Source organism: Saimiri boliviensis, chromosome 4 (assembly GCF_048565385.1).
Source record: "Saimiri boliviensis isolate mSaiBol1 chromosome 4, mSaiBol1.pri, whole genome shotgun sequence".
Lineage (NCBI taxonomy): Eukaryota > Metazoa > Chordata > Mammalia > Primates > Cebidae > Saimiri > Saimiri boliviensis.
Genome location: NC_133452.1, coordinates 162,545,259 through 162,570,313, shown reverse-complemented (window position 1 = coordinate 162,570,313; position 25,055 = coordinate 162,545,259). Strand labels below are relative to the sequence as shown.

At 45.6% G+C, this 25,055-nt stretch overlaps 1 protein-coding gene across 10 annotated transcripts in view; it reads left to right on the top strand.

The window, feature by feature from the left end:
- Positions 1-23,940, top strand: part of KIAA0319 (KIAA0319 ortholog) — a 106,406-nt gene extending 82,466 nt beyond the window's left edge. For 7 of the 10 annotated variants that reach the window (XM_074398512.1, XM_039462715.2, XM_074398509.1 and 4 more), the window contains 7 exons: positions 1,142-1,280; positions 2,255-2,414; positions 6,916-7,058; positions 9,342-9,464; positions 11,615-11,705; positions 15,055-15,146; positions 19,390-21,344. In XM_074398512.1, coding sequence (XP_074254613.1) covers positions 1,142-1,280; positions 2,255-2,414; positions 6,916-7,058; positions 9,342-9,464; positions 11,615-11,705; positions 15,055-15,146; positions 19,390-19,571 — 930 coding nt within the window. In that variant the 3' untranslated portion in view covers positions 19,572-21,344. Of the gene's footprint in view, positions 1-1,141; positions 1,281-2,254; positions 2,415-6,915; positions 7,059-9,341; positions 9,465-11,614; positions 11,706-15,054; positions 15,147-19,389; positions 21,345-22,910 lie in introns of those variants that run through there. The other 3 variants (XM_074398510.1, XM_074398513.1, XM_074398514.1) reach the window with 3 other exon arrangements.
- The last annotated feature ends 1,115 nt before the right edge of the window (positions 23,941-25,055 follow it).

Sequence of the window (25,055 nt, the reverse complement as noted above, 5' to 3'; positions counted from 1 at the left end):
AAGAGTGACCTGGCCAAGGTTAATCCATTTCTAATCAAACTAGACACACCCGGATTCTTAGCGCCTGGCCGGCATAGTACCCCCATTAGACCACTCTGCCTCTTAGGACACAACTCTGTACATCTTCATTCCTGCCGTTTCTGAGGACTGCAGTGATACAGATTCACGCTTGGCGATGTACTGAAGGAGTGGTCACAGGGGAGGAACTGAAAATGCTTTATACTTTCTCAGCACTTCTCGAATTAGCACGATTCAACTGGACGGGGGTTAGCCTTTAAATAGAATGACAGTGGGTCTCTGTTCAGAGCACTTATTCGCTATCATGCCTTCTGTTAGCAGGGATCTGGGAGGTTCTTCTCTAATTACTTTGGAGCTTAGAAGCACACAGAACAGAGGGTTCTACCCAGGGTCTTGGTTATTTGAGGTGAACATGATATGTTATGAGTGAATTCAAGATGAGAGTTTTGTAAAGCTATGTCTGAAAATAAGAGCTAGGGCCAGGCGTGGTGGCTCATGCCTGTAATCTCAGCACTCTGGGAAGCCGAGGCAGGCAGATCACAAGGTCAGGAGACTGCAATCATCCTGGCTAACCCAGTGAAACCCCGTCTCTACTAAAAACACAGAAAATTAGCCAGGCATGGTGGCATGTGCCTATAATCCCAGCTCCTCAGGAGGCTGAGGCAGGAGAATTGCTTCAACCCGGGAGGCAGAGGTTGCAATGAGCGGAGATCTCACCACTGCACTCCTGCCTAGGTGACAGAGCGAGGCTCCCTCTCTAAATAAATAAATAAATGAAAAAGAAAATAGGACCCAGAAACCCTGTGTTTTGTTCTCAGGGTCCTTGCCCTAATTCAAAAGGTCTTTCCCTTTGTTGCATGCAGTTAATTATTTGGTAATAATTCCGGGAATGTGCTTGGTAAACTCCGCTCAGGAAATACTGAGGATGCGACCCCTGGCGCTTTCTGGAGCAGAGATGCTGAGGATTTCTCCTGTCTTTAGCTATCCCCACAACCCCATTCCCCTGCAGCCTCCCTCTGAAAGTCATGCCTGTGTTAAAAAGATGGGACACTGGGGTCAACAGAAGCCCAGAAATTGGGGCGTGAGTATTGACAACTGCCCTGTGATCCGTGTTCTTTCGTAGGATGTCATTGACGGCTCTGACCACAGCACGGCGCTGCAGCTTACGAATCTGGTGGAGGGGGTGTACGCTTTCCACTTGCGAGTCACTGACAGTCAGGGGGCCTGGGACATGGACACTGCCACTGTGGAAGTGCAGCCAGGTGTGTTCCTGGGCTCTGGGGCTGGCCATGCGTGATCTGGCCGGTCGCCTTTGCAGTCTTTGTGCTGAGAGGTGTGACCAGCATGGGAGGCCTCCTGTGGCTGGCTCCGGCTCTTGGCCCGACCCACTTTGAGGATGTCTCTTACACCTTGTTGTGTATCCCCAGGTAGATCCAGCCTTTTCACTCTTTAAAGAGAATGTTATCTGGCTGGCTGGTTGCAGTGGCTCACGCCTATAATACCAGCACTTTGGAAGGCTGAGGTGGACAGATTGCCTGAGGTCAGGAGTTCAATACCAGCCTGGCCAACATGGTGAAACCCCATCTCTACTAAAAAAAAAATACAAAAATCAGCCGAGCCTGGTGGCACATGCCTGTGATCCCAGCTGCTGGGGAGGCTGAGGCAGAAGAATTGCTTGAGCCAGGGAGATAGAGGTTGCAGGAGCCTAGATCGTGCCACTGCACTCCAGCCTGGCTGACAGAGCAAGACTCTGTCTCAAAAAAAAAAAAAGAGAGAATGTTATCTGGCAACTAGATTTTCTTTTCCTGCCAGAAGACAAAGACCCAGTGTGAAGCAGACACCAGGGCCTCCATACTGCGGCACGGAAGAGGCAGCTCCAGTGAAGCGGCCGTAACAACCCAGCACTAAGGGAACCGCGCAGGGCCCGTGGCACTCACAAGCAAAATTCTCTTTCCAGTCCTGGGGAAGTGTAGGAAGAGGCTGAAATTTTCGGTTAGCCCAGAGGCTAATTAGGTACACCCAGTTATCTTCTGGAAAAGAAATAGTAACAAACTGGGATCCAACATGGGAAAGGCCTCCCACATACTGGGCCTCTTAGAATGGTGCTTAGAAGAATTTCCCTGCGTCCTGCAGCTCAGATGTAGAAGTGGCACGGGAGTCATTTTGAGCTCTTATGGAAACCTCACTCCCTATACGCTAAAGCCTGTGCAAAATCTTGTCCCTTCTCTTTTCCCAGACCCTAGGAAGAGTGGCCTGGTGGAGCTGACCCTGCAGGTTGGTGCCGGGCAGCTGACCGAGCAGCGGAAGGACACGCTCGTGAGGCAGCTGGCTGTGCTGCTCAACGTGCTGGACTCGGACATCAAGGTCCAGAAGATTCGGGCCCACTCAGATCTCAGGTAGGAGCTGCACACGCATGGCGGGGCCTTGGCCCTACAGAGTTCCAGCTCTTACCTCATCCCGGTCCAGTAGGAACCTGTTCGGCCCTCTGCGTCTTCTGTATTTTACACACACTTTCATCCCATTCATGTGCTTTTTTTTCGCAAAGGGCAGTAGGAAGGCCAGCCTCCTTCCAGGTCCTTCCTGTGATTCTCAGTAGATGTTTTCGGACAGATGGGCAATGCTCTCAGGGAAGGAGCTGAGGAACGGCAGAGGGAGACGGTTGTGAGCTCCTGTGTCTTCAGAGCCGGGCAAGGGGTCAGGGCAGGTGAAGAGGATGCCTCACAGCTGGGCTGGTCCCCACCCCATGCTCGTGGGGACTGAGGCTTCTCTCCATGTGCAATGATCACTGACTACCATTTGCCATCTCCAGGGAGGATATGAGGCTGAAACTCCGGCCTTTAGTTTTTATGAGATTTTTGTATTTAATTGGGATTTATTTATTTATTTATTTATTTGCTTACATATTATTTTTATTTTTAAAGACAGAGTCTCACTCTGTTGCCCAGGCTGGAGTGCAGTGGCACGATCTCAGCTCACTATAACCTCCACCTTTAAGAGTCAAGTGATTCTCCTGCCTCAGCTATCCAAGTAGCTGGGACTACAGGTGCCCACCACTACCCCTGGCTAATTTCAGTATTTTTAGTAGAAGCAGAGTTTCACCGTGTTGGTCAAGCCAGTCTCAGAACTCCTGACCTCAAGTGATCTGCCCGCCTAAGCCTCCCAAAGTGCTGGGATTACAGGTGTGAGCAACCATTCCCAGCTGAGTTTTATTTTTAAAGTCTTATCTAGCCCAGGATGCGGGGGAGGAGGGAGAGAAAGAATATGGAAATGAAAACCCACTATTCACGGTAACTCCATTTGCCTAGCTATTGTCAGGTCATCCACTTTGGTTAGTTTTCCAGAGAACTATGTAAGTTCACTTAGAAAAACACCAAATTAAAACATGTTTTAATTATTTTCTAAGAAACTGTTTCTAAAATGGATCATATATTTCCCTTGTAAAATAGCAACTACTGAATCCAAAACATGCCTGAAAATCAACAAAACCAAAAGTTGTTTCCTGGGCAGATGAGCAAAATTGATAAATCTTTAGCTATACTAAGAAAAAAAAATAGAGAAGACTCATATTACTAAAATTAGGAATGAAATAAGGCAGATGACTCCTGACTTTATAGAAATAAAAAGGGCTGGGTGCAGTGGCTCATGCCTGTAATCCCAATGCTTTGGGATGCCAAGGCAGGCAGATCACTTGAACCCAGGAGTTCAAGACCAACCTAGGCAATGGCAAAACCCTATCTCCACAAAAAATTAGCCAGGTGGCCAGGCGCAGTGGCTCATGCCTGTAATCCCAGCACTTTGGGAGGCTGAGCCGGGTGGATTACTTGAGGTCAGGAGTTCAAGACTAGCCTGGATCTGTACTAAAAACACAAAAATTAGCTGAGTGTGGTGGCGAGTGCCTATAATTCCAGCTACTTGGGAGGCTGAGGCAGGAGAATCGCTTGAACCCAGGAGGCGGAGGTTGCAGTGAGCTGAGTTTGTACTACTGCACCCCAGCCTGGGCAAAAAAAAAAAAAAAATTAGCCAGGCATGGTGGCACATGCCTGTGGTCCCAGCTACCCAAAAGGCCGAGGTGAAAGGATCACCTGGGAGGTTGAGGCTGCTGTGAGCCATGTTCACATCACTGCATTCCAGCCTGGGCAACAGAATGAGACCCTGTTTCCAAAAAAAGGTGGGGGGTGGTAGATTATAAGGGAATACTATGGATCATTGTGTGTCAACAAATTAGATAACCTAGATGAAATGAGCAAATTCCTGAACAGGCATAAACTACAAAAACTCACTTGAGAAGAACTTAAAAATCTAAATTGAGCTATAACAAATAAAGATTACATTAGTAACAAAGAGATTACATTAGTAATGTGAAAACTATCCACAAAGCTCAAGACCAGTTGGCTTCACTGGTGAAATCTGCAAAACGTTTAAAAAATTAACAGTCCTTCACAAACGTCCAAAAAATAGAAGAGGAGGGAACATCTCCCAACTCATTCAATGAGACTAGTTTTACCTTGACATTAAAATCAAAGACATCACAAGAAATGAGAACTACAGACCAATATTCCTTGTGAATATCAAAGCAAAAATCTACAACAAAATGCTATCATAGTAAGTTGCTGAATCCAGCAACTTATTATAAGGTTTATTATAGACCATAACCAAGTGGGATTAACGAAGTGGGATTTATCCCAGGAATGCAAGTGTGGTTCAATATATAAAAATCAATAATGCAATAAACCACATTAACAGGATAAGGGACAAAACCACAAGATCTTCTCAATAGGCACAGGAAGAGCATTTGACAAAATCCAACACCCTTTCATTATAAAACACTTGTTGTGGATTGAATTCTATCCTCCAAAAAATCTAGTCCAGCCGTAACCTCTGCTACCTATGAATGTGACCTTACCTAGAAATAGGGTCATTGCAGATATAATTAGTTAGGAAGTTATACTGGTGTAGGCTGGGCTCTTAAACCAATATGACTGCTGTTCTTTTTTTTTTTTTTTGAGATGGAGTCTCATTCTGTCACCAGGCTGGAGTGCAGTGGCGTGATCTCGGCTCACTGCAACCTCTGCCTCCTGGGTTCAAGCGATTTTCCTGCCTCAGCCTCTTGAGTAATTAGGATTACAGGCACCTGCCACCACACCCAGCTAATTATTGTATTTTTAGTAGCGATGGGGTTTCTCCATGTTGGCTAGGATGGTCTCGATCTCCTGGCCTCATGATCCTCCTGTCTCGGCCTCCCAAAGTGCTGGGATTGCAGGTGTGAGCCACCACACCTGGCCATGACAGCCATTCTTTAAAGAAGAGAACAAGAGACACAAAGAGAGACACACAGACAGAGCACCACTTAATGACAGAGGCAGGGACTGGAGTGATTTCCTCCACAGCTAAGGAATACCATGGATCGCCGGCAGCACCGAAACTAACAGAACACTCTGATTGCTCCAGAACTGTGAGAAGAAGTTTCTCGTGTTTAACCCACTTTGTAGGACATGTTTAACAGCAACCCTAGGAGATGATGACAGATTACAGTAGCTATTTCTCCAAAGAAGATATACAGTTGGTGGATAAGCACGTGAAGACATGCTCACCATTAGCCACCAGGGAAATGCTAGCCAAAACCACAGTGAGCTATCACTTCACACCTGCTAGGATGGCTAGAATCCAAAAGACAGGCCGTAGCAAGTGCTGACGAGCCTGTGGAGAAACTGGAGCACTTGTACATTGCTGGTGGGAGTGTATAATGGTACAGTCACTGTGGAATACAGTTCGACAGTTCCTCAGTACACTAAGCATACAGTTACCATATAACCCATTAATTTCACTCCTAGGTATATACTCAATAAAAATGAAAAACTTATGTCTACACAGAAACTTTTATATGAATGGTCATAGCATGAATTCATAATAGCCAGAATGTAGAAGGAACTCAAATGTCCACCGACCTATGAACAAATAAAAAATGTGATACATTCATACAACAGAATATCGTTTGGCAATAAAAAGGAGTAAAGTACTGACACGTGCTACAACACGGATGCACTCTGAAAACATGACGCTAAGTGAAAGAAGCCAGACGCAGATGGCCACATGTTCCATGATTCCCTCTACCTGAAGTGTCCAGATAAGGCAAATCCATAGAAACCAAAAGCAGATTCGTGGTTGCCAGGGACAGTGGGGAGGGGGTGCTAATGAGTGTGGATTGTGTTTCTGGGGTGATGAAGATGTTTTGAAATTAGGTAGTGGTGATGGTTGTGCAGCTTTGTAAATATACTAAACGCCATGAAATTGACATTCTAGAAGGGTGAATTTTATGATATGTAAACTATGTCTCAAAAAGGGTAAAAAGAAAGACATGACTGCAAGTTATCGTTTTGTGTATATTTGTCTTTTTGCGCACATATATACATTGCTCCTTTAAAAAAACTTACTATTATGGAATTATTGCAAAGGTTGTATTAAAGGAAACAAATGAACAGCCAGCTGAAAAGGTACATAGGGAAAGCTCTAGAAGGGGCCGGAGCACGGGAGCCTCCATCCCCGTGGAGTTTGGGGTGTGACACTTCATACATCCCAGCGCAAAGATGCATTCTTCTTCACTAACCTGGTAGCTCTCCAGACCCCTCTGCTTAGGATTTTCAAAACCTGATACATAAATGACACATTGCTCCTTTTATCTGAAGATCTGTCTTTGATCAGCTGTACACTGAGACTGAAGAGGCTTTGCAAATAGAAACGGGTCAATTCCTTAGCTCACAGATATGCCCCTGTTCTTGGCAAGCCGCAGAGCTGTGGCCGTCTACCTCCCCAGCTTCATAGGTCAGATGCTACGGTGGGCAGGCCATGTCAGTCACCGAGTGACCACATGGCTGTCCTCTCTCATCGTCTCCTCTGCAGCACCGTGCTTGTGTTTTACGTACAGAGCGGGCCACCTTTCAAGGTTCTCAAAGCTGCTGAAGTGGCCCAAACTCTGCACATGCGGCTCTCAAAGGAGAAGGCTGACTTCTTGCTTTTCAAGGTCCTGAGGATTGATACAGCAGGTATGTTCCTATGGAATATTTCAGAATAATCAGACTTGCTTATCATGGATAAGTTTTAGAAACACAGAAGGGAAGTGACATGTGAACATTTTCCTTTTAGCGTCCAGGGACTTGTTCTGCATTTGTTTCCCCAGTGGGTTTCCTGCAACACACATTTGCCAGCTACTCTTGGTCTTGGGAGAAAAATGGAGAGCAATAATAATTATGGGCCCAAAATTAAGGTTATACTCACAAGATAATGGCCGTTGGCAGAAAGAACAATGTTAAAGGCAAATAAGTGTTACTGGCTGGAAAAGCCATGTAGATATAATTTATGTCCTCTGAACATCCTGCCTTAGGTTGTGATGATAATGCCATATAGCTCCTTGAAAATTTAAGGCAGCTCACAAACGCCTCCTCCAGGTGTACCTCTTTTCTTAGCTCCTGTTTGCCACCACTTCCAGGGCACCAGAATGATTCACAGTCCCATTGTTTCTGTCTTCATTTCATGAGTAACACAAATCACTTGTTATGTTGAAGTAGTCATTTCAGTAGACACCAGGGAAACGAGAGTTACAGGGACATGATAATGTTTGGGCAGGAAAACTTAATTTGTTTCAGATATATATATATATATATACACACACACACATACACACACACATATGTCTGCATACAATTGACTTTCTCAGTTATAATATGGACTAAGTTTTTTTTTTTTTTTGAGATGGAGTCTTGCTCTGTCACCCAGGTTGGAATGCAATGGCGCAATTAAGGCTCACTGCAACCTCTGCCTCCTAGGTTCAAGCAGTTCTCTACCTCAGCCTCCTGAGTAGCTGGGACTACAGGCACCCACCACCACACCTGGCTAATTTTTTTATTTTTAGTAGAGACAGGATCTCATCATCTTGGCCGGGCTGGTCTTGAACTCCTGACCTTGTGATCCATCTGCCTTGGCCTCCCAAACTGCTGGGATTACAGGCATGAACCATTGTGCCCAGCAAGTAATTTTTAATATCTGTCTGTTCATTTGTTCGTTCTTTCTTTTTCTTTTTTTGGTATTTTTAGTACAGATGAATTCTCGCTATGTTGGCCAGGCTGGTCTTGAACTCCTGGCCTCAAGTGATCCGCCTGCCTCGGCCTCCCAAAGTGCTGGGATTATAGGCATGAACCACCATGCTCTGGCAATAACTCCTTTTTATTCTAGCTACAAAAATATTATCTATTTATTGTACAAAATTTAGGATATCCAGAAAGGCACAAAAAAGAAAATAATTTTCCAAATTCTAAGTCCAAAATTCTCACCATCCAAAGATAATTTTTGTTAACACTGTGATATATGTTTTCCCAGTTCCCTCACCTCTAGAAATACTACCATCAGGATGACTTGATATATATTTTTAATCTGATTTTTAACTTCAAATCTTATTCTGAGCCAGGCACAGTAGCACGTGCCTATAATCCCAGCTACGCCAGAGGCGGAGGGAGGATGTCTTGAGGCTCGGAGTTTGAGACCAGCCTCGGCAACACAGCAACAAGACCTTGCCTCTTAAAAATATATATATTATGATTATGTCCTCAAAGATTTGTACGGCCATAGTATTCTACCCTGGATATATTCCATAATTGTACAACCAGTTCCTTATTCCTGGATTTTAAGGTTCGTTTTAAAATAATGCTACAATGTAGATAGATCCTCGGGTATGTCCTCAATGATTGCTACTACACTCCAGATAAATACTCAGAATTCTGTTCTTAGGCCAGCCGTATGTGCTTGTTATGTTTTTGCTACTTTTTTGAGTCTCCCTCTGTCACCAGGCTGGAGTGTGGTGGTGTGATTGTGGCTCACTGAAACCTCTGCCTCCTGGGTTGAAGTGATTCTTGTGTCCCAGCCTCCCAAGTAGCTGGCATTACAGGCGCACATCATCACAGCCAGCTAATTTTTAGTAGAGATGGAGTTTCATCAAGTTGGCCAGGCTGGTCTCAAACTCCTGTCCTCAAGTGATCCACTTGCCTTGGCCTCCCAAAGTGCTGGGATCACAGGCGTGAGCCACCACCCACCACCAGTAAAGATTTTTAAGGCTTTTGCTACGTGGTGTGGATTGGCTTCTTCTGTCATTTGCTTTCTGATGAGATCGTCAACGATGAGGGGCTATTTTTAGAAGCCGTGTCCACACTGTAAGACATTCTTCATTCAGCAGGATGCATTTATTTGGGGCCTAAGCTACTGCAAACACAAAAGACGCTGAATGCAGGGATTCCCTTTCCTGTGTGCTGACCTCAGCCCTGCACATCGCTCTGCAGGTTGCCTTCTGAAGTGTTCTGGCCATGGCCACTGCGACCCCCTCACAAAGCGCTGCATTTGCTCTCAGTTATGGATGGAGAACTTTATACAGCGTTATATCCGGGATGGAGAGAGCAACTGTGGTGAGTTCTGCTACAGAGGTGGCTTTGGGCGAGGAGCTTTAAGGCAGCTCATTCTCGGGCAAATCTGCCTAATACTCGACACCAACCTGGGCAATATAGTGAGACTTCACCTTTGCAAAAAATTAAAAAATAAGCCAGGCATGGTGGTGCATTCTCACAGCCTCTGCTACTCAAGAGGCTGAGGTGGGAGGACTACTGGAGCCCAGGACATCTAAACCAGCTTGGACAACGTAGTAAGACCCTGTCTCTTTTTTTTTTTTTTTTTTTTTGAGACGGAGTTTCGCTCTTGTTACCCAGGCTGGAGTGCAATGGCGCGATCTCGGCTCACCGCAACCTCCGCCTCCTGGGTTTAGGCAATTCTCCTGCCTCAGCCTCCTGTGTAGCTGGGATTACAGGCACGCGCCACCATGCCCAGCTAAAAGACCCTGTCTTAAAAAATTAACTGGGTGTGGTTGCATGCACCTGTAGTCCCAGCTACTCAGGAGGCTGAGGTGGGAAAATTGCCTGAGCTGAGGAAGTCAAGGCTGCAGTGAGTGGACAGAGTGAGACTCTGACTCAAAAAAAATAAAGAAAGGAAGGAAGGAAGGAGGGAGGAAGGGAGGGAGGGAAAGAAAGAGAAGGGAAGACAAGAGAAAAAAAGAGAACTATCTGCCTAGCTTTGCAGCTATAAAACATTCAGTGTTTTCTCACCTGAAGCCAAGTGAACCAGCTTACTTGGCAGTGAGTTAAGACCCTTCTTACAATCTACTTTTTGGCATGTCTTTAGGCTTTTACATAAAACTTCCTAATGAGAAAATTCCCTTTGGCAGAGCAGAACCAGCTCGCTATTGCTGGCATTTCTAAGGAAGAACTGCCTGGGCCATGGGCTGCATTTGCGGGTTACGCCTGCCTTGGCCGAGGCTCAGTGTGATTTGATGGTGAGGTGGCCCCTGGTGTGGGTCTGCTTGAATCAGGTCAAGAAGAGAATTTGGCCCACTCTTCCAGCTGTTTACACAGGCAGGCGCCAAAAACTGGAGCCACAGCAGGCCGAGCTGGTGCCTCTGAGCTCCCTTCCGGGGAGAACATGATATTTTAATGGCAGTCTACTAAGTAAATTTGTTGTTTGGGGAACCAGATGGACGTGACTGGCAGCAAAGACAGTAAGAGCTGACTGCCAAATTCTCTTTCCATTGAATACTATATAAAAAGCAGAAAATAGCCAGCTCTTGGATCATTAGTCCAGTGAGATTATATAACATTTAATAAAATTAGACTTTTTTTTCTTTTTTTGAGATGGAGTCTTGCCCTGTTGCTCAGGCTGGAGTGCATTAGCACAATCCCAGCTCACTGCAACCTCCACCTCCTGGGTTGAAGCGATTCTCCTACCTCAGGTTACCAAGTAGCTGGAGCTACAGGTGTGCGCCACCATGTCTGGCTAATTTTTGTATTTTTAGTAGAGATAGGGTTTGGCCATGTTGGCCAGACTGGTCTCAAATTCCTGACCTCAAGTGATCTGCCCGCCTCAGCTTCCCAAAGTGCTAGAATTACAGGCGTGAGCCACCATGCCCAGCCTATTAAACTTTGCTGCCTAGTAGAGTTAAACTGGGCTTCTCTGCCACTGAATTACTGTTGCAGAGATTTTCACATTAGATTTCTGCAAGGATGTGGAAAGAACAAGGGTCAAGTAGTTTCTGAATTGTTCTCTGGCTGTGAAAAATGTTTTCATGCCATAAACAGCCATACAGATGCTGTATTAAAACCAAGCCAGAACTTTTAGGGGTGGGGGTTGTGATTTTTGGCATTCTGGAATGAATATTTTGATGTGACATATGTATGTGTTTATATAAAAGGCATTGCTATGTAACTGACTGCTTTTAGTTATTTCAGATTATTCTGTTCCCAGGTTAGCATGAAATACCTGATCCGTGAGGCCCTGAAACCCAGTAGATAAAAACAGGGCAATTTTAGGTTGTTCTTGATTTATCTGTGTTTTACCTTGCTGTGCTCTGCTACCAGCCTGATGAGACGTTATCAACTCCATACTGTTACAGACGGTAGGCCACAGGCGGCCTTTACTCACAGGGATTCAGAAATATTTGTTGTGATATCAGAATAAAGTTGTTCCACAAAGAGCCTATAACTGTATCCTCTCTGGTTTTCCTGTGTTTCAGAGTGGAGTATATTCTATGTGACAGTGTTGGCTTTTACTCTTACTGTGCTAACGGGAGGCTTCACCTGGCTTTGCATCTGCTGCTACAAGAGGTACCTAGAGCGCTTATTCTCGGGAAACAGAGACACCACACTGAGTGTGCTATGGCAGCTTAGGTATTGTTTACTTGGGCTTGTTAAACCGCTAAGCTGTTTAATAGCCACATTATCTGTGAAGACAAACTCGACTTGAAGCACACCTTATAATGCACGTTCTACCACAAGGTATAGGTGCCCAGATAAGTGGAATATTAGAGGCGGCTTTTTCTCATTGCAGCTCCTGTGATTTCTAGGAGGTTCAATGGTTCTGTATCAAATCTAATGTTATTCTCTGCCGGTCTCCATTAGAGTCACTAAACTGGTACTGTATTCTCACTCAGCAACAATCAACAGAGGACTGCTGTGACCAGTGTCTGGGAGATTCTCCCCACACACCAGGCAAGCAACAGTGTGCAGTGAACGCCAGCTGGGTGTCCTGCAATTCAGTTTTGATGCTGTCGACCTGGAGATAGTGTCAGATCCCACAGGTTAAGGGCTCCAAGACTGTCCCCCACCCCATTCAGATGCCTGTTACATACTCCAAGTTGTTTTACTTGGGCTTCGGACTATAAATAGGGTCCCTCAGTTCTCTTCCTGAGTTCAGTTAATTTGCTAGGGTGGCTCAAAGAACTCAGGGAAACACAGTGCTTATTACAAAGGATATTACCAGGGATACTGATGAAGAGGTGCACAGGGTGAGGTAGGGGGAAGGGGCCCAGAGCTTCCATGCCCTCTGGGCGTGCCATCCTCCGGGAACCCCACGTTTGACTGTCTGGAAGCGCTCTGAACCCCAGCATCTTGGGCCTTCTCTGAAGACGTCATTGGATATTTATAGGCATGATTGATAACTATGTATAAAAGTAATTGGACATAAAGGGTAGGATTCGATACTAACAGGCTGAGTGGGCAAGCCCAGCAAGACCTGTCCAGATTCTTCTCGCCCCTCTGTAAAGCGCCCCATCCTCCTGGGTAGGAGGCAGAACTCCTTCTGAAATGAGGGTTTTATGACCTATAATCAGACAAAGTAGGTCAGAGAATTTCTTTATAGCCAGACTGGATACAGAAAGGCAGGAGAAGGTTCTTGCCTTGGGGAGAATAAAGAGCAGGTGAAAGGAGGGCAGGAGAAGGTCAGAGAGAGAGGGAGATTCTGTTTTCTGAGGCCCAAAGTGCCCCAGCATTATAAGGGCTGTGGGAATTATTAGCCAGGAACCATGATAAAAACAGACATCTATTTTATATCTATATCACAAGTACCTAAGTGGCCTTCCAGGTCTCAGCAGAGGAAGGAGATCTAGAAGCATACTGTTACAAATAGCAGATTTTGATTATCGTCATTATGTGAAACAATAATCTACCTGAATCATTTTTAATAAGTTTGAAACTGTCATAGAGGCAATAACACCGCCAAAGAGAACTTTAGCTTCGGGTGTTTCCTTTTTCCATGGAGCTGACCTCTGAGAAGCCTCGAGCAGCCTCATTGGCCGAATCTTCCAGAACTCCAAGCTCAGCCCTCAGTGAGGAGACTTGTAGGGAAAGTGATTACTCAAGTCCTTAGAAGAGAGCATCAGGTCTCCTCTTCCATGTGAAACACTACAAATGCTCTCCAAAGATGTGATTTTTTAAAAAGTATATTTTAGGCCTTGCATGGTGACTCACGCCTGTAACCCCAGCATGTTGGGAGGCTGAGGAGGGTGGATCATTGGAAGTCAGGAGTTTGAGACCAGCCTGGCCAACGTGGTGAAACCCCATCTCTACTAAACATACAAAATTATCTGGGTGTGGTGGCGCACGCCTGTAATCCCAGCTACTTGGGAGCCTGAGGCAGGAGAATTGGTTGAACCTGGGAGGTGAAGGTTGTGGTGAGCTGAGATTGTGTCACTCAACTCCAGCTTGGCAACATAGTGAAACTCGGTCTTAAAAAAAAAAAAAAAGAATATATTTTAATAGTTGTTTTTCAGAAATCACTTACAGATTATTTTAGTTTTATTTGTGATTATGTTCCCAAAAGTGAGACTGGGGAAAGGGAGCCAGGCACAGGCACATAGAGGCCTAAATTCCATTATGTTTTCCCAGAGACATATGGGATGGCGTGACCCTACCATGCGTGGCATTAAACATCCAGAGCTTTGTGACATATCTGTCAAGTAGAAGAAGGTGATGGTAGGGACAACTGTGAGCATTTATTAAGTGTTTGCCATTGTGACTAATGGCTAAATGCTTTGTATGTATTATCTTATTTAGTCCTCCCAACAACCATGTGAGAAATGAACTATTCTTACTCCCATTTTACAGGCAAGGGCATGGAGGCACAAAAGTCTCAAATAATTTTCTCAAAGTCACCACCTAGTAAGTGCTAAATTAAGACCCATGCTCCTGATCATCATGGTCTCAGAAAATTGCTTTTATGCTGTGAAATTACTATCTTGTTCTCTACACGCCTTAGCATGGTTTTGATGTGTATTTTCAAACAGCCTCTGTATGTAGGATGAGGTATATGGGACCAGCCTAGCTTTCATATGTGGAGGGGAAAAAAAAAATGAGAAAGGTAGGGGGCAGTTGTTGCTAATTCATTGTGGGAATTTATTATAATTTTTGGTATTTTTTTGTTGTTGCTTTTTGTTTTGATACAGAGTCTTGCTCTGTTGCCCAGGCTGGAGTGCAGTGGCATTGCTCTCGGCTTACTGTAACCTCCGCCTCCCGGGTTCAAGCGATTCTCCTGTGTCAGCCTCCTGAGTAATTGGGATTGCAGGTGCCCACCACCATGCCCAGCTAATTTTTCTATTTTTAGTAGAGACAGGGTTTCATCAGGTTAGTCAGGCTGGTCTCGAACTCCTGACCTCAGTGATCCACCAGCCTTGGCCTCCCAAAGTGCTGGGATTACAGGCATGAGCCACCACGCCCAGTCAATTTTTGCTATTTTTTTTTTTTTTTCTGATTGCGAGTTGATGATGTCTTTTCATTTCTGAGCCATTGGACATTGCAGGGTGGTATAGGTTCAGGGGAACCTTTGCTCATCCAGGCTTTTCTGAGTAAGGAATTACTCATGAAGAGGAGCTCTTTGGGCCAACACAGGTGTTGAGAATTGCACTAAAGGTCCTGGCACCGCAGCCTGAGGCTTAACTGAGACCTGTAGCTAAGTGGGCAAGAGTGATGTGGCTGTTTATACCCAGATATGTGTTTCTCCAAGATGCATAAAGTCCCTCTGAGCTTCAACCTGGCCTTCTATATGCTTCCTTAATAAAAGACCAAAACTACCTCATAATAAAGGCAAAATGTTTCCTTCAGTGTCTTTCCTGTGTTTTAAATCCTGGATCTCAGTTAACTTTCTAAAGATCTGAGTTGAGCTTTTCATTGTTCCTTTCAGACAAAAAAGGACTAAAATCAGGAAGAAAACAAAGTACACCATCCTGGATAACATGGATGAACAGGAAAGAATGGAACTGAGGCCCAAATATGGTAAGACAGTCTCTAGAACCATTGCCTGGCACCTTCACACGATTTAACCTCGGTATGCCTGTGAGCTAACCAGGATGGAGGGAGAACGGTCAGCTGGAGTCAGCACTTTGATTGGGAAGGAAGAGTGAGGCTGGGATTCTGTGGGCAAAAGCAGCCTTCAGGCCAGGCACGGTGGCTCATGCTTGTAACCCAAGCACTTTTGAGAGGCCAAGGCGGGTGGATCGCTGGAGCTCAGTAGTTCGAGACCACCCTGGGCAACATGATGAAACCCTGTCTCTACTAAAAAATACAAAAAAAAAAAAAAAATCAGCTGGGTGTGGTGGCACGCGCCTGTAATCCCAGCTACTCGGGAGGCCGAGGCAGAAGGATCACTTGAGCTCAGGAGGTGGAGGTTGCACTTAGCCAAGATTGCACCACTGCACTCTAGCTTGGGCTACAGAATGAGACTGTCTCAAAAAAAAAAAAAAAAAAAAGGAAAACAACTTTCATCTCTCCTGAGAATATGCTAACGCAGGGTGGGGGTGGGAGGCAGTAGTTTTCATTATAAATTTAATAAATTTTGGCATGATACTTTGAGGCACGCATGGATAAGGGATATGAAGAGTTATCAGTTGAGCACCAACGAGTGACCACAGGGCAAGGACTGCTCTTTAAACAGAGGTGTCCCCAGCACCTGGTTACTTTTCTACTCCTGGTTGGAGGGTGGGGGACAGTGGAACACGCTCCCACAGCACACCTCTGAATGCTGTTCTCTTTAGGTCCACTAGGCCGGAAATGCAGCAAGAAGACACTTGCACTTTAAAGCCTCACATTTTTCAGCAGCTGCGTTATCTACTTAGCCATTGATCTAGATGGCCACAAAGGCTTCACAGAAAATGGGCTTTCCTCACAACGTGTACTGATCCCTGTGCTTACGAGCACCTCTTGCCCACCTTGGTTAACTTTTTCACTCTTGTTTATTAACTGTTGCATACTTTCTTCTTTCTTTTTAAGAGACGGGGTTTCACCATGTTGGTCAGGCTGGTCTTGAACTCCGGACCTTGTGATCTGCCCGCCTCAGCCTCCCAAAGTGCTGGGATTACAGGCGTGAGCCATGCTGCCTGGCCTTTTTTTAAAACTGTTGCACACTTAATGAAACTTCTTTGGCCCTTCTGAGGCTGCTGAACACCGATTCTGTAGATTTTCCCTAATTGTGGATTCATGCCTAAGTGAGTTTTTGTGGAAGATATAATCATTTTCAGAGCTGTGAGGTGCAAAACATTGTTCACAGTGAATGTTGAATGCCTGTGCTATGCACAGATACCGGGGTGGGCCCTGGAGACTGGGAGAGGAGGAAGCACAGAGCCTGCCTCTACAGGAGCTCACAGCCTGAGGAAGGATCATTGTACTGGAGTGCAAGGAGTTCTGCCAGTGCAGGGACGATGCCGGGTAGGAGCACTCGAGTCAGAGGAACGATCGTGTACAGAGTGTAGCGAACAGGGCTGTGGCAGGAGAGCGTCTCAGGAAGTAGACATGGTCGCATATGCTGAGTGCTCGCCATTTGCACTGCGTAACATCATTAGTATTATCAACGGACTTTTTCCTAAGAGCTCAACGTGCTTTAGGCTGCATTGGCACACCCACCTTTATCTTGAAATACACTCATCCTTCTGACATTCCCGTGTCTATTCATAGAACCCCCATCCTCACCACCCCAGTTTGAAACCTCAGTCACGGGTGCTCCGCACACGCCGCCCCCCACTCCAGACCCCCCAACCTTGCTAGTCTCTTGCCCTCTTTCCTCATCATTACCATCGCCACCATAGTTCAGGTCCTTACAGTTTCACCTGTGAACTATTAGTAATAATAACCATTAACAGATATTTAATGTTGAACACGTACTAGGAACTTTTGAAGCACTTTACTCATTGAATTCTAATCCTACCCACAGCTCGGTGAGGTATGTACAATGATTATCCCCATTTTACACAAGAGGAAACTGAGGCAAGGGAAAGTTTAGCAGCTTGCCCAAGTAACGCATCTGGTGAGTGTTGAAGGTGGGCTGCAGGCCGGGCTCTTCCCCTACACTGCACTGCCTCCGCCTTGGCCCTCGGGGGCCGCTCGCTCTAACAACACGCCACAGACGGGGAAGCTTATGAACAACAGGGATTTATTACCCAGAGTTCTGGAGACTGGGAAGGCAAATTCAGCATCTGGCCAGGGCTACTTCCTAATAGACGGCGCCTTCTCCCTGCATCCTCACATGGTGCAAACGGCAAGGCAGCCTCTGGTGCCTCTTTTTGTTTTGGAGACAGAGTCTCTAACCTCCAGGCTGGAGTGCAATGGCATGATCTCAGCTCACTGCAACCTCCACCTCCCAGGTCCAAGCGATTTTCATGCCTGTTTCTCAAGTAGTTGGGATTACAGGCACCTGCCACCATGCCCAGCTATTTTTTTTTTTTTTTTTTTTTTGTATTTTTAATAGAGACAGGGTTTCAACCATGATGGCCAGGCTGGTCTCGAACTCCTGACCTCAGGTGATCCACCCTCCTTGGCCTCCCAAAGTGCTGGGATTACAGGTGTGAGCCACCGTGCCTGGCCTCTGGTGCCTCTTTCATGTGAGTAATAATCCCCTTTGATCACCGCCCGAGGCCCCACCTCTTAGTACCACCATTTAGGGATTAGATTTCAGCACATGAATTTGTGGGGGTGCAAACATTCAGACCCCAGCAGCCTCTGTGTTTACTGTCTGTTCTCCTTCCATCCTGCACACTGTGGTTTTATGCATATCTTAGAACAACATTTTAATAGTGTCATTCCTCTGCTTATAAGATAAAATCCAAACTTCGTATTCACGTGCTTTTCTGTGAGGTCCCTGCCTCTCTCCAGCCTCTCCTTCATTATTTCCTACATGAATCATTTGCTCCAAATTAGTTTTTTTCTAAATATTCCTGGATGCCTCTGCACACTCCATGCCCTTCCCCTGCCCTCCGAATTTCTCTTCCTTCTTCAAATCTCACTGATAGAGACAGGAGACAGCCAAGGGTCCCTGAGAAAGGCCACCTTCAAGCCTAAAACAGCCTGAAGGCAGAAAAACCGGACTGCTGAGTCCTGATGAGGGCCCCGCCCTTCCCCAGCTGATCCTCTGTCAATAATGCCCACCTGTGCACTGCGGGAAGGGGAGGGAGCCACGGAAGTTCGCGTCATTTGCAGTGGGGCGAAGGCTGCCTTTTCAGTTCCTGTGTGGTCACCTGGAATTCAGTCTGTGAGGAGAGACGGTGTTGGCAACACTCCCTATTTGCTCAGAGTTTTTCTTTCTTTACTTTTTGCCCAATAAGTTCCATTTTTCTCACCTCTCTATGTGTCCAAGAGCCTCATCTTTCCTGGCAGTGTGACAGGAACCCGGTTAGCTGAATAAGGAGAAGGTTCTGCAACATCACCCTACGGGAATCGTCACTGCAGCAACCCCCGTCATAAGTGTACGTGCTTATCGCCTCTGAATTTATAGAAGATTTTTAAAAATGTATTACCTGTTGTGAGCCATCTTCTCATGAGTCTGTGCCTTTTATGTCTTTTTTGTTTTTCTTCCTGAGACAGGGTCTTGCTCTGTCACCCAAGCTGGAGTACAGCAATGCAACCACAGTTCACTGCAGCCTCGAACTCCTGGCCTCAAGTGATCCTCCTGCCTCAGCCTCCCAAAGGGCTGGGATTACAGGCATGAGCCACCATGCCCTGCCAAGTCTATGTCTTAAACCGCTAGCTAGACACTATAAATTCTTTGAGAGCAGGAATTGTATCTAATACCTGTTCTGTCTCTTGGTTTGACCCCCTGAGAACAAATAGTCTACCAAAAATACTTTAACCAAGTGGTAAAATCACAGCAGCTTTCATTTGTCGGATGCTTATGATGCATTAAAGGCTGGGCCAAGAGCTCGAATGCACTGTTTCACTTAATCCTCCCCATAAACTCAGGGGTAGATGCTGTATTACCTTCCCCATAAAGACTGAAAGCTCAGAGAGCTCAGCTCAGGTATCTTGCCCAGGGTTAAGCAGCTGGCGAGTCAAAGCTGCGGCTGAAGCTCTGGTGAGGCACCAAAACCCCTGCAATTACTTGCTAGGAAACCCAAACTCTGCTGCTGTGGGCCATTGCTCTCCAGGTGCGCAGAGCACCGCTCGGCGCTCACCACGGGCCCTGCAGCCAGACGACTGGCAGCCGGAAGTGAATCGTGGCAGTCCTCCTCAGGGCTTCTCTGCTTCTCTCTAGGTATCAAGCACAGAAGCACAGAGCACAACTCCAGCCTGATGGTGTCCGAGTCTGAGTTTGACAGTGACCAGGACACAATCTTCAGCCGAGAAAAGATGGGGGAGAGAGGGAATCCAAAGGTTTCCATGAACGGTTCCATCAGAAGTGGAGCTTCCTCCAGTTATTGCTCAAAGGACAGATAATGGAGCAGTCCGTTGGGAACCCTTGAATCCAGCACCAGTCAGTGTGAGTTACGGCACATAACCCACTCTTTTCGAATAGTTCATTTACATCCTTTGACAATGGGCTAGGTGTGTATCTCCATGTCTTAAAAGACCGGTTTTTGAGGCACAAAACAAAAGGTTGGTCTTTTAACTGGGCTGCTTGTTAACAGAAATAAAGGCTGGGCAAAACTCTAAGGTATATACTTAAAAGAGTTTTGTGTTTTTGTAGCTGGCACAATATCATATTGCTCATGTTAAAGATGAACAACTCTTTCTATAGAACCTTAGAGAAGGTGGATTAAATAAGGATTTACAGAGGGATGATTTCTCTCTTAGCAGCTGTGACTGCCTCTAAGGAATAGCATTCTAAACATGGTTTCTCTCGTAAGACCTGTAGTTAGACGGCTGTTAAAACAGCTTATCTAAGAGGCATGGGTTGTCTTCTGCGGAGGTGTGGAGGGTCTGGCCCGCAGCAAGCTTTCTGCCGACAACCCTCACACAGTGCACAGCTCCCCTGGTTTTTAATTCTGGGCTGTCAGTGGCAGTTTCCTTCTCTCGAGAAAGCAGCTGTGGGCAGTTGAAGAGCTGAGGAAGAATTGTGTTCTCAGGACTGAGGCCAAGGGAAGGCGCGGAGGAGCCAGGTTGAAGGTAGCATTTTAACATTATCTTTTCTTCCTCTAAGAAAAACTGCACTGAAGCTTCTCGGTGTTGTGTAGTGGGATAATTCTCTAATGTAAACCGAGCCCCAGTTTACATTAAATGCAATAGAAGTGATTCATTCATTAAATATTTACTCTGTTCTGTAGGCTGTGCATTTGGACTGCCGTAGATAGGGGTAACGACTCAGCAATTGTGTATATATTCCAAAACTCTGAAATATAGTCAGTCTTAACTTGGATGGCGTGTTTATGATACTCTGGTCCCCGACACCCAACAGGTGCTTTCCAAAAGAATCGGACGTAGATATATTCACTTCCTATGTTTAAAAATACATTTAAGGCCCAGCGTGGTGGCTCATGCCTGTAATCCAAGCACTTTGGAGGCCAAGGCGGGCGGATCACCTGAGGTAGGGAGTTCAAGACCAGCCTGACCAATATGGTGAAACCCCATCTTAAAAAAAAAAAAATACGTTTAAGTTCACTCCAGCCTGGGCCACAAGAGCGAAACTCCATATCAGAAATATATATGTTTAAGTTTTTCTACTGAATAAATCTTATTTCAATCATGAAAGAAAATTAAAATATTCCCACCCACAAAGCAGGACTCCAGAGCTATAATTAACTGGAGTTAATTATAGCCTGCTGAGTTGACTGGTTCAGGGTAGTTCCCCATCCGCCCTTGGCCCTGAGGGTGGTGGCTTTGGTGGTGCCTTTGGCATTCTTTGTGGGAAGATTAGAATGAGAGAGAGAACCAGTGCTGTGACCACACCTAATAGCCTGTTGCGCAGAGCTTTTGTAACACATGGGAAAACTGGGATTGCATTGCTGATTAATAAGCAAGGTATTTAAACAACCAGGGCAGGAGTGCCAGAGAAAATGTTTCTCCATGGGCTCTTAAAAAAAAATTCAGCTTGTAGGTATTTTTGTCATCTTCAGGACTATTCATCCTCATGGGACATTTACTGGGAAAAGGTAGAACCAAAAAGTGTGAGTGTTGTTCTATTTTTAAATTAATTCTTTTGCTTATGCCTATACTTTGTGTAACTAGCCAATTCAATACTGTCTATAGTGTTAGAAGGAAAATGTGATGCTTTTTTTTTTAAAAAAAAAAAAAAAAACCAACATTAAAAAAAAAAAAACAGTATTGAGCTTCATAAGCCTAGAATCTGCCCTAACAAGTGACCAAGGGTATGGTTTTTCGCATGCAAATGGGAATTTCTCGCGTGGAGGACAGCAGCCCAATTGTGAAGTTATCGGACATAATGCTGAAGAAGGGAGTGGACACTTAATGCTTCACCCACATAACGTATGCATTTTACATACTCAGTTGATCCTTAGGACCAACCTTGAAGAGGAGACACTATTACTCTGATGTTGCAGATAGCCCTCTGAAGGCCCAGAGAGGTTAAGTAGCTTGCCAAGGGTCAGGGCCAAGAAGTAGGGGATCTAAGAACAGAATGCAAATGTTTTGAACTGTGAATTGTGCTTTCCACTACACAAAGAATTCCTGCCTTGATGGATGGAGGGCAAATTCTGGTGGAACTTTCAGGCCACCTGAAAATTCTGTTCCCAAGACTAAGAGGAATTCCTTTTAATGGGTGCAGAGAGCCAAGGACGGAGGGAGAGGTGGCCTGCCTGGTCTCCTGTGGACCACACCGGGCCACCCCTCCCTGTAGGCTTGCTGTGTACTTCTGCCCTCCTCCTTTCCTGTCCTTGGCCATCTGAGCCTGGCCTCTGATCCTTCCATCACAGGAAGGATCTTGAATCTATGGGAAATCAAGCATCACAGTAGTGATCGGAGAGTGGGTCCTGTCTTGTTACCCCATTTCTCAGCAGAACCCAGCACGAGATGGAATGACCAGCCAGCAGTCTTCATGGTGGACTGGTAGTCACTTATTATTGAGGGTCTTTGGGAGATAAAGCACCCGAAGAGCTTTGGACAGTGAAAAACAGGCCCCAGAATATGGGAGTGGGTGTTCAGAGGGCTCACAGGCTAACAAGCATTTTAGTTGCTGGTTTACATTCTATGAAGGCGGATTCAAACCCATGGCATGACAAGGCTAAGCATGTGTATGACTAAAGGATTATCTGAAAACCATGCAGTGAGGTGGGAAAATGTAGCACTTAATAAGCTGCGATGCTACCCTTTGTGCGCGGGGAGGGCGTGACTGCCGTTTTTCGTGAGTGACAAAGCTATTATGGACTGTTTTAATCTTGGTTTTATTTCTTAAAATATTTTTCCCTATATGTTGACAAGGTATCATTTCTAATATAACACTATTAAATATATGCACTAATCTAAAGGTGTCTGTATTTTCTGTAATGTTTAGTTATTTTTAGGGGGAAATTTGTTTTCTTCATGCTAAATTGTAGAGGCGTTTCCCTTGAGTATGGGTCAGCACACTGTGGCTTGCAGCTTGTATGTGCACGCCCCACGAGCCGAAAAGTGGGTCTTATGTTTTCAAATGGTTAAAAATAAATCAAAAAAATGTTGAAACATGTGAGCTATATGAAATATAGATTTGTGTTGATAAAGTTTTATTGGAACACATCCGTATTCATTTACGTATTATCTATGGCTGCTCTTATGTTACAACCAAGTAGTTTTGACAGGGACTGTCTGCAAAGCCTAAACTATTTACTCTCTGGCTGTTTATAGAAAAAAAAAATTGTGGAAGCCTGGACTAATATCCTCTGCTCCTTCCCTGTTGGAAGACAAGCATTTGGGAAGAACTGAGAATGCTCAGTCAACTTGCCTTCCTCTGCGTGAGTGGCTCTCTGCTATTTTTTTTTTTTTTTCTTTTCTTGAGATGGAGTTTGGCTCTGTTGCCCAGGCTGGAGTCCAGTGGCTCAATGTTGGCTCACTGAAACTTCTGCCTCCCTGGTTCAAGCAATTCTCTGCCTCAACCTTTCACGTAGCTGGGATCACAGGTGCCTGCCAACACACCCAACTAAATTTTTTGTATTTTTAGTAGAGAGAGGGTTTTACCAACTTGAAGAGGCTGCTCTTGAACTCCTGACCTCATGATCCACCTGCCTTGGCCTCCCTAAGTGCTGGGATTATAGGCGTGAGCCACTGCACCTGGCCAGCTCTCTGCTAGTAACAGGAGGTCTATCCCTAGTGCTAGAAGGCCTGCAGTGTGTTGGGTGACTAGATTCGGGGGAGAGTATACTTACACTACATCCTCTAATCTAGCTCTTATCAGTAATAGAGCCATTTTTTAAGATAGCATATTGAGGGCTGGCCATGGTGGCTCATGCTTGTCATCCCAGCAGTTTGGGAGGCCAAGGTGGGTGGATCACTTGAGTCCAGGAGTTCAAGACCAGCCTGGGCAACATGGCCAAACCCTGTCTCTACAAAAACACACACAAAAAAATTTAGCTGGGCATTGTGATGCATGCCTGTAGTCCCAGCTACTCAGGAGACTGAGGTGGGAGGATTGCTTGAGCCCTGGAGATGGAGGCTGCAGTGAGCAGAGATTAGGCCACTGTACTCTAGCCTGGGTGACAGAATGAGACCCTGTCTGAAGAAAGGCAGATTGAGGTATAATTCACCTAAACTGCGCAACCATCATTCTCAGCAAACTGACACAAGAACAGAAAATCAAACACCGCATGTTCTCACTCATAGGCGGGTGTTGAACGGTGAGAACACATGGACACAGGGAGGGGAGCACTACACACTGGGGTCTGTTGGGGGGAAATAGGGGAGGGACAGCGGGGGGTGGGGAGTTGGAGAGAGAGAGCATGGGGAGAAATGCCAGATATAGTGAAGGGGAGGAAGGCAGCAAATCACACTGCCATGTGTGTACCTATGCAACAATCTTGCATGTTCTTCACATGTACCCCCAAACCTAAAATGCAATAAAAAAAAATAAACTGCACATAGTACAATTTTGCTGCTTTGATGTATGTGCATATCTGTGAAACCATGACCACAATAAACTGTTGAACAAATATAATTACCCATAAATGTTTCCTCATGGCTCTTTGTAATCCCCCTCCCTTGGCAATCACTAGAGATTAGCTTGTATTTTTGGAGTTTCATGTATAGTAGTACTGTGTACTGTACATGTATAGTATACTATGTTTCCCCTCAAACAAGTCCCTTCATTTCCAGGCTGTGTTAACTCCTTTAGCAACTGTGAACAAAAGTTCTCTGAAAAAGAATGTGAAGGAAAGAGACTTTATTGCATGAACAGCTTCCAAACCACAGAGATACAGCCTTCTGTGTAAAACAGATGTGTTTTAAAAAGCAAAGCAAGGGGGCCGGGCGCGGTGGCTCAAGCCTGTAATCCCAGCACTTTGGGAGGCCGAGGCGGGTGGATCACAAGGTCGAGAGATCGAGACCATCCTGGTCAACATGGTGAAACCCCGTCTCTACTAAAAATACAAAAAATTAGCTGGGCATGGTGGTGCGTGCCTGTAATCCCAGCTACTCAGGAGGCTGGGGCAGGAGAATTGCTTGAACCCAGGAGGCGGAGGTTGCGGTGAGCCGAGATCACGCCATTGCACTCCAGCCTGGGTAACAAGAGCGAAACTCCATCTCAAAAAAAAAAGCAAAGCAAGGGTTCTGGATTTACAGCAAAATTCCACCCAGGTTTCCAATCAGGTCCATATGTAAATGAAGGAATGAAACTTGCTTAGTTCTGATTGGTCAGTGTAGCTGCGTTCTGGTTGGTTGATACAGTTGAGCCCTGATTGGTTAAGGCAGGTAAGCTCTGATTGATTGGTTCAGGTGAGCTCTGGAGTCCCCAGATGGAACAAATGTGTGGGTTTTTGGGGAACAGGAGCATGTGTGTGA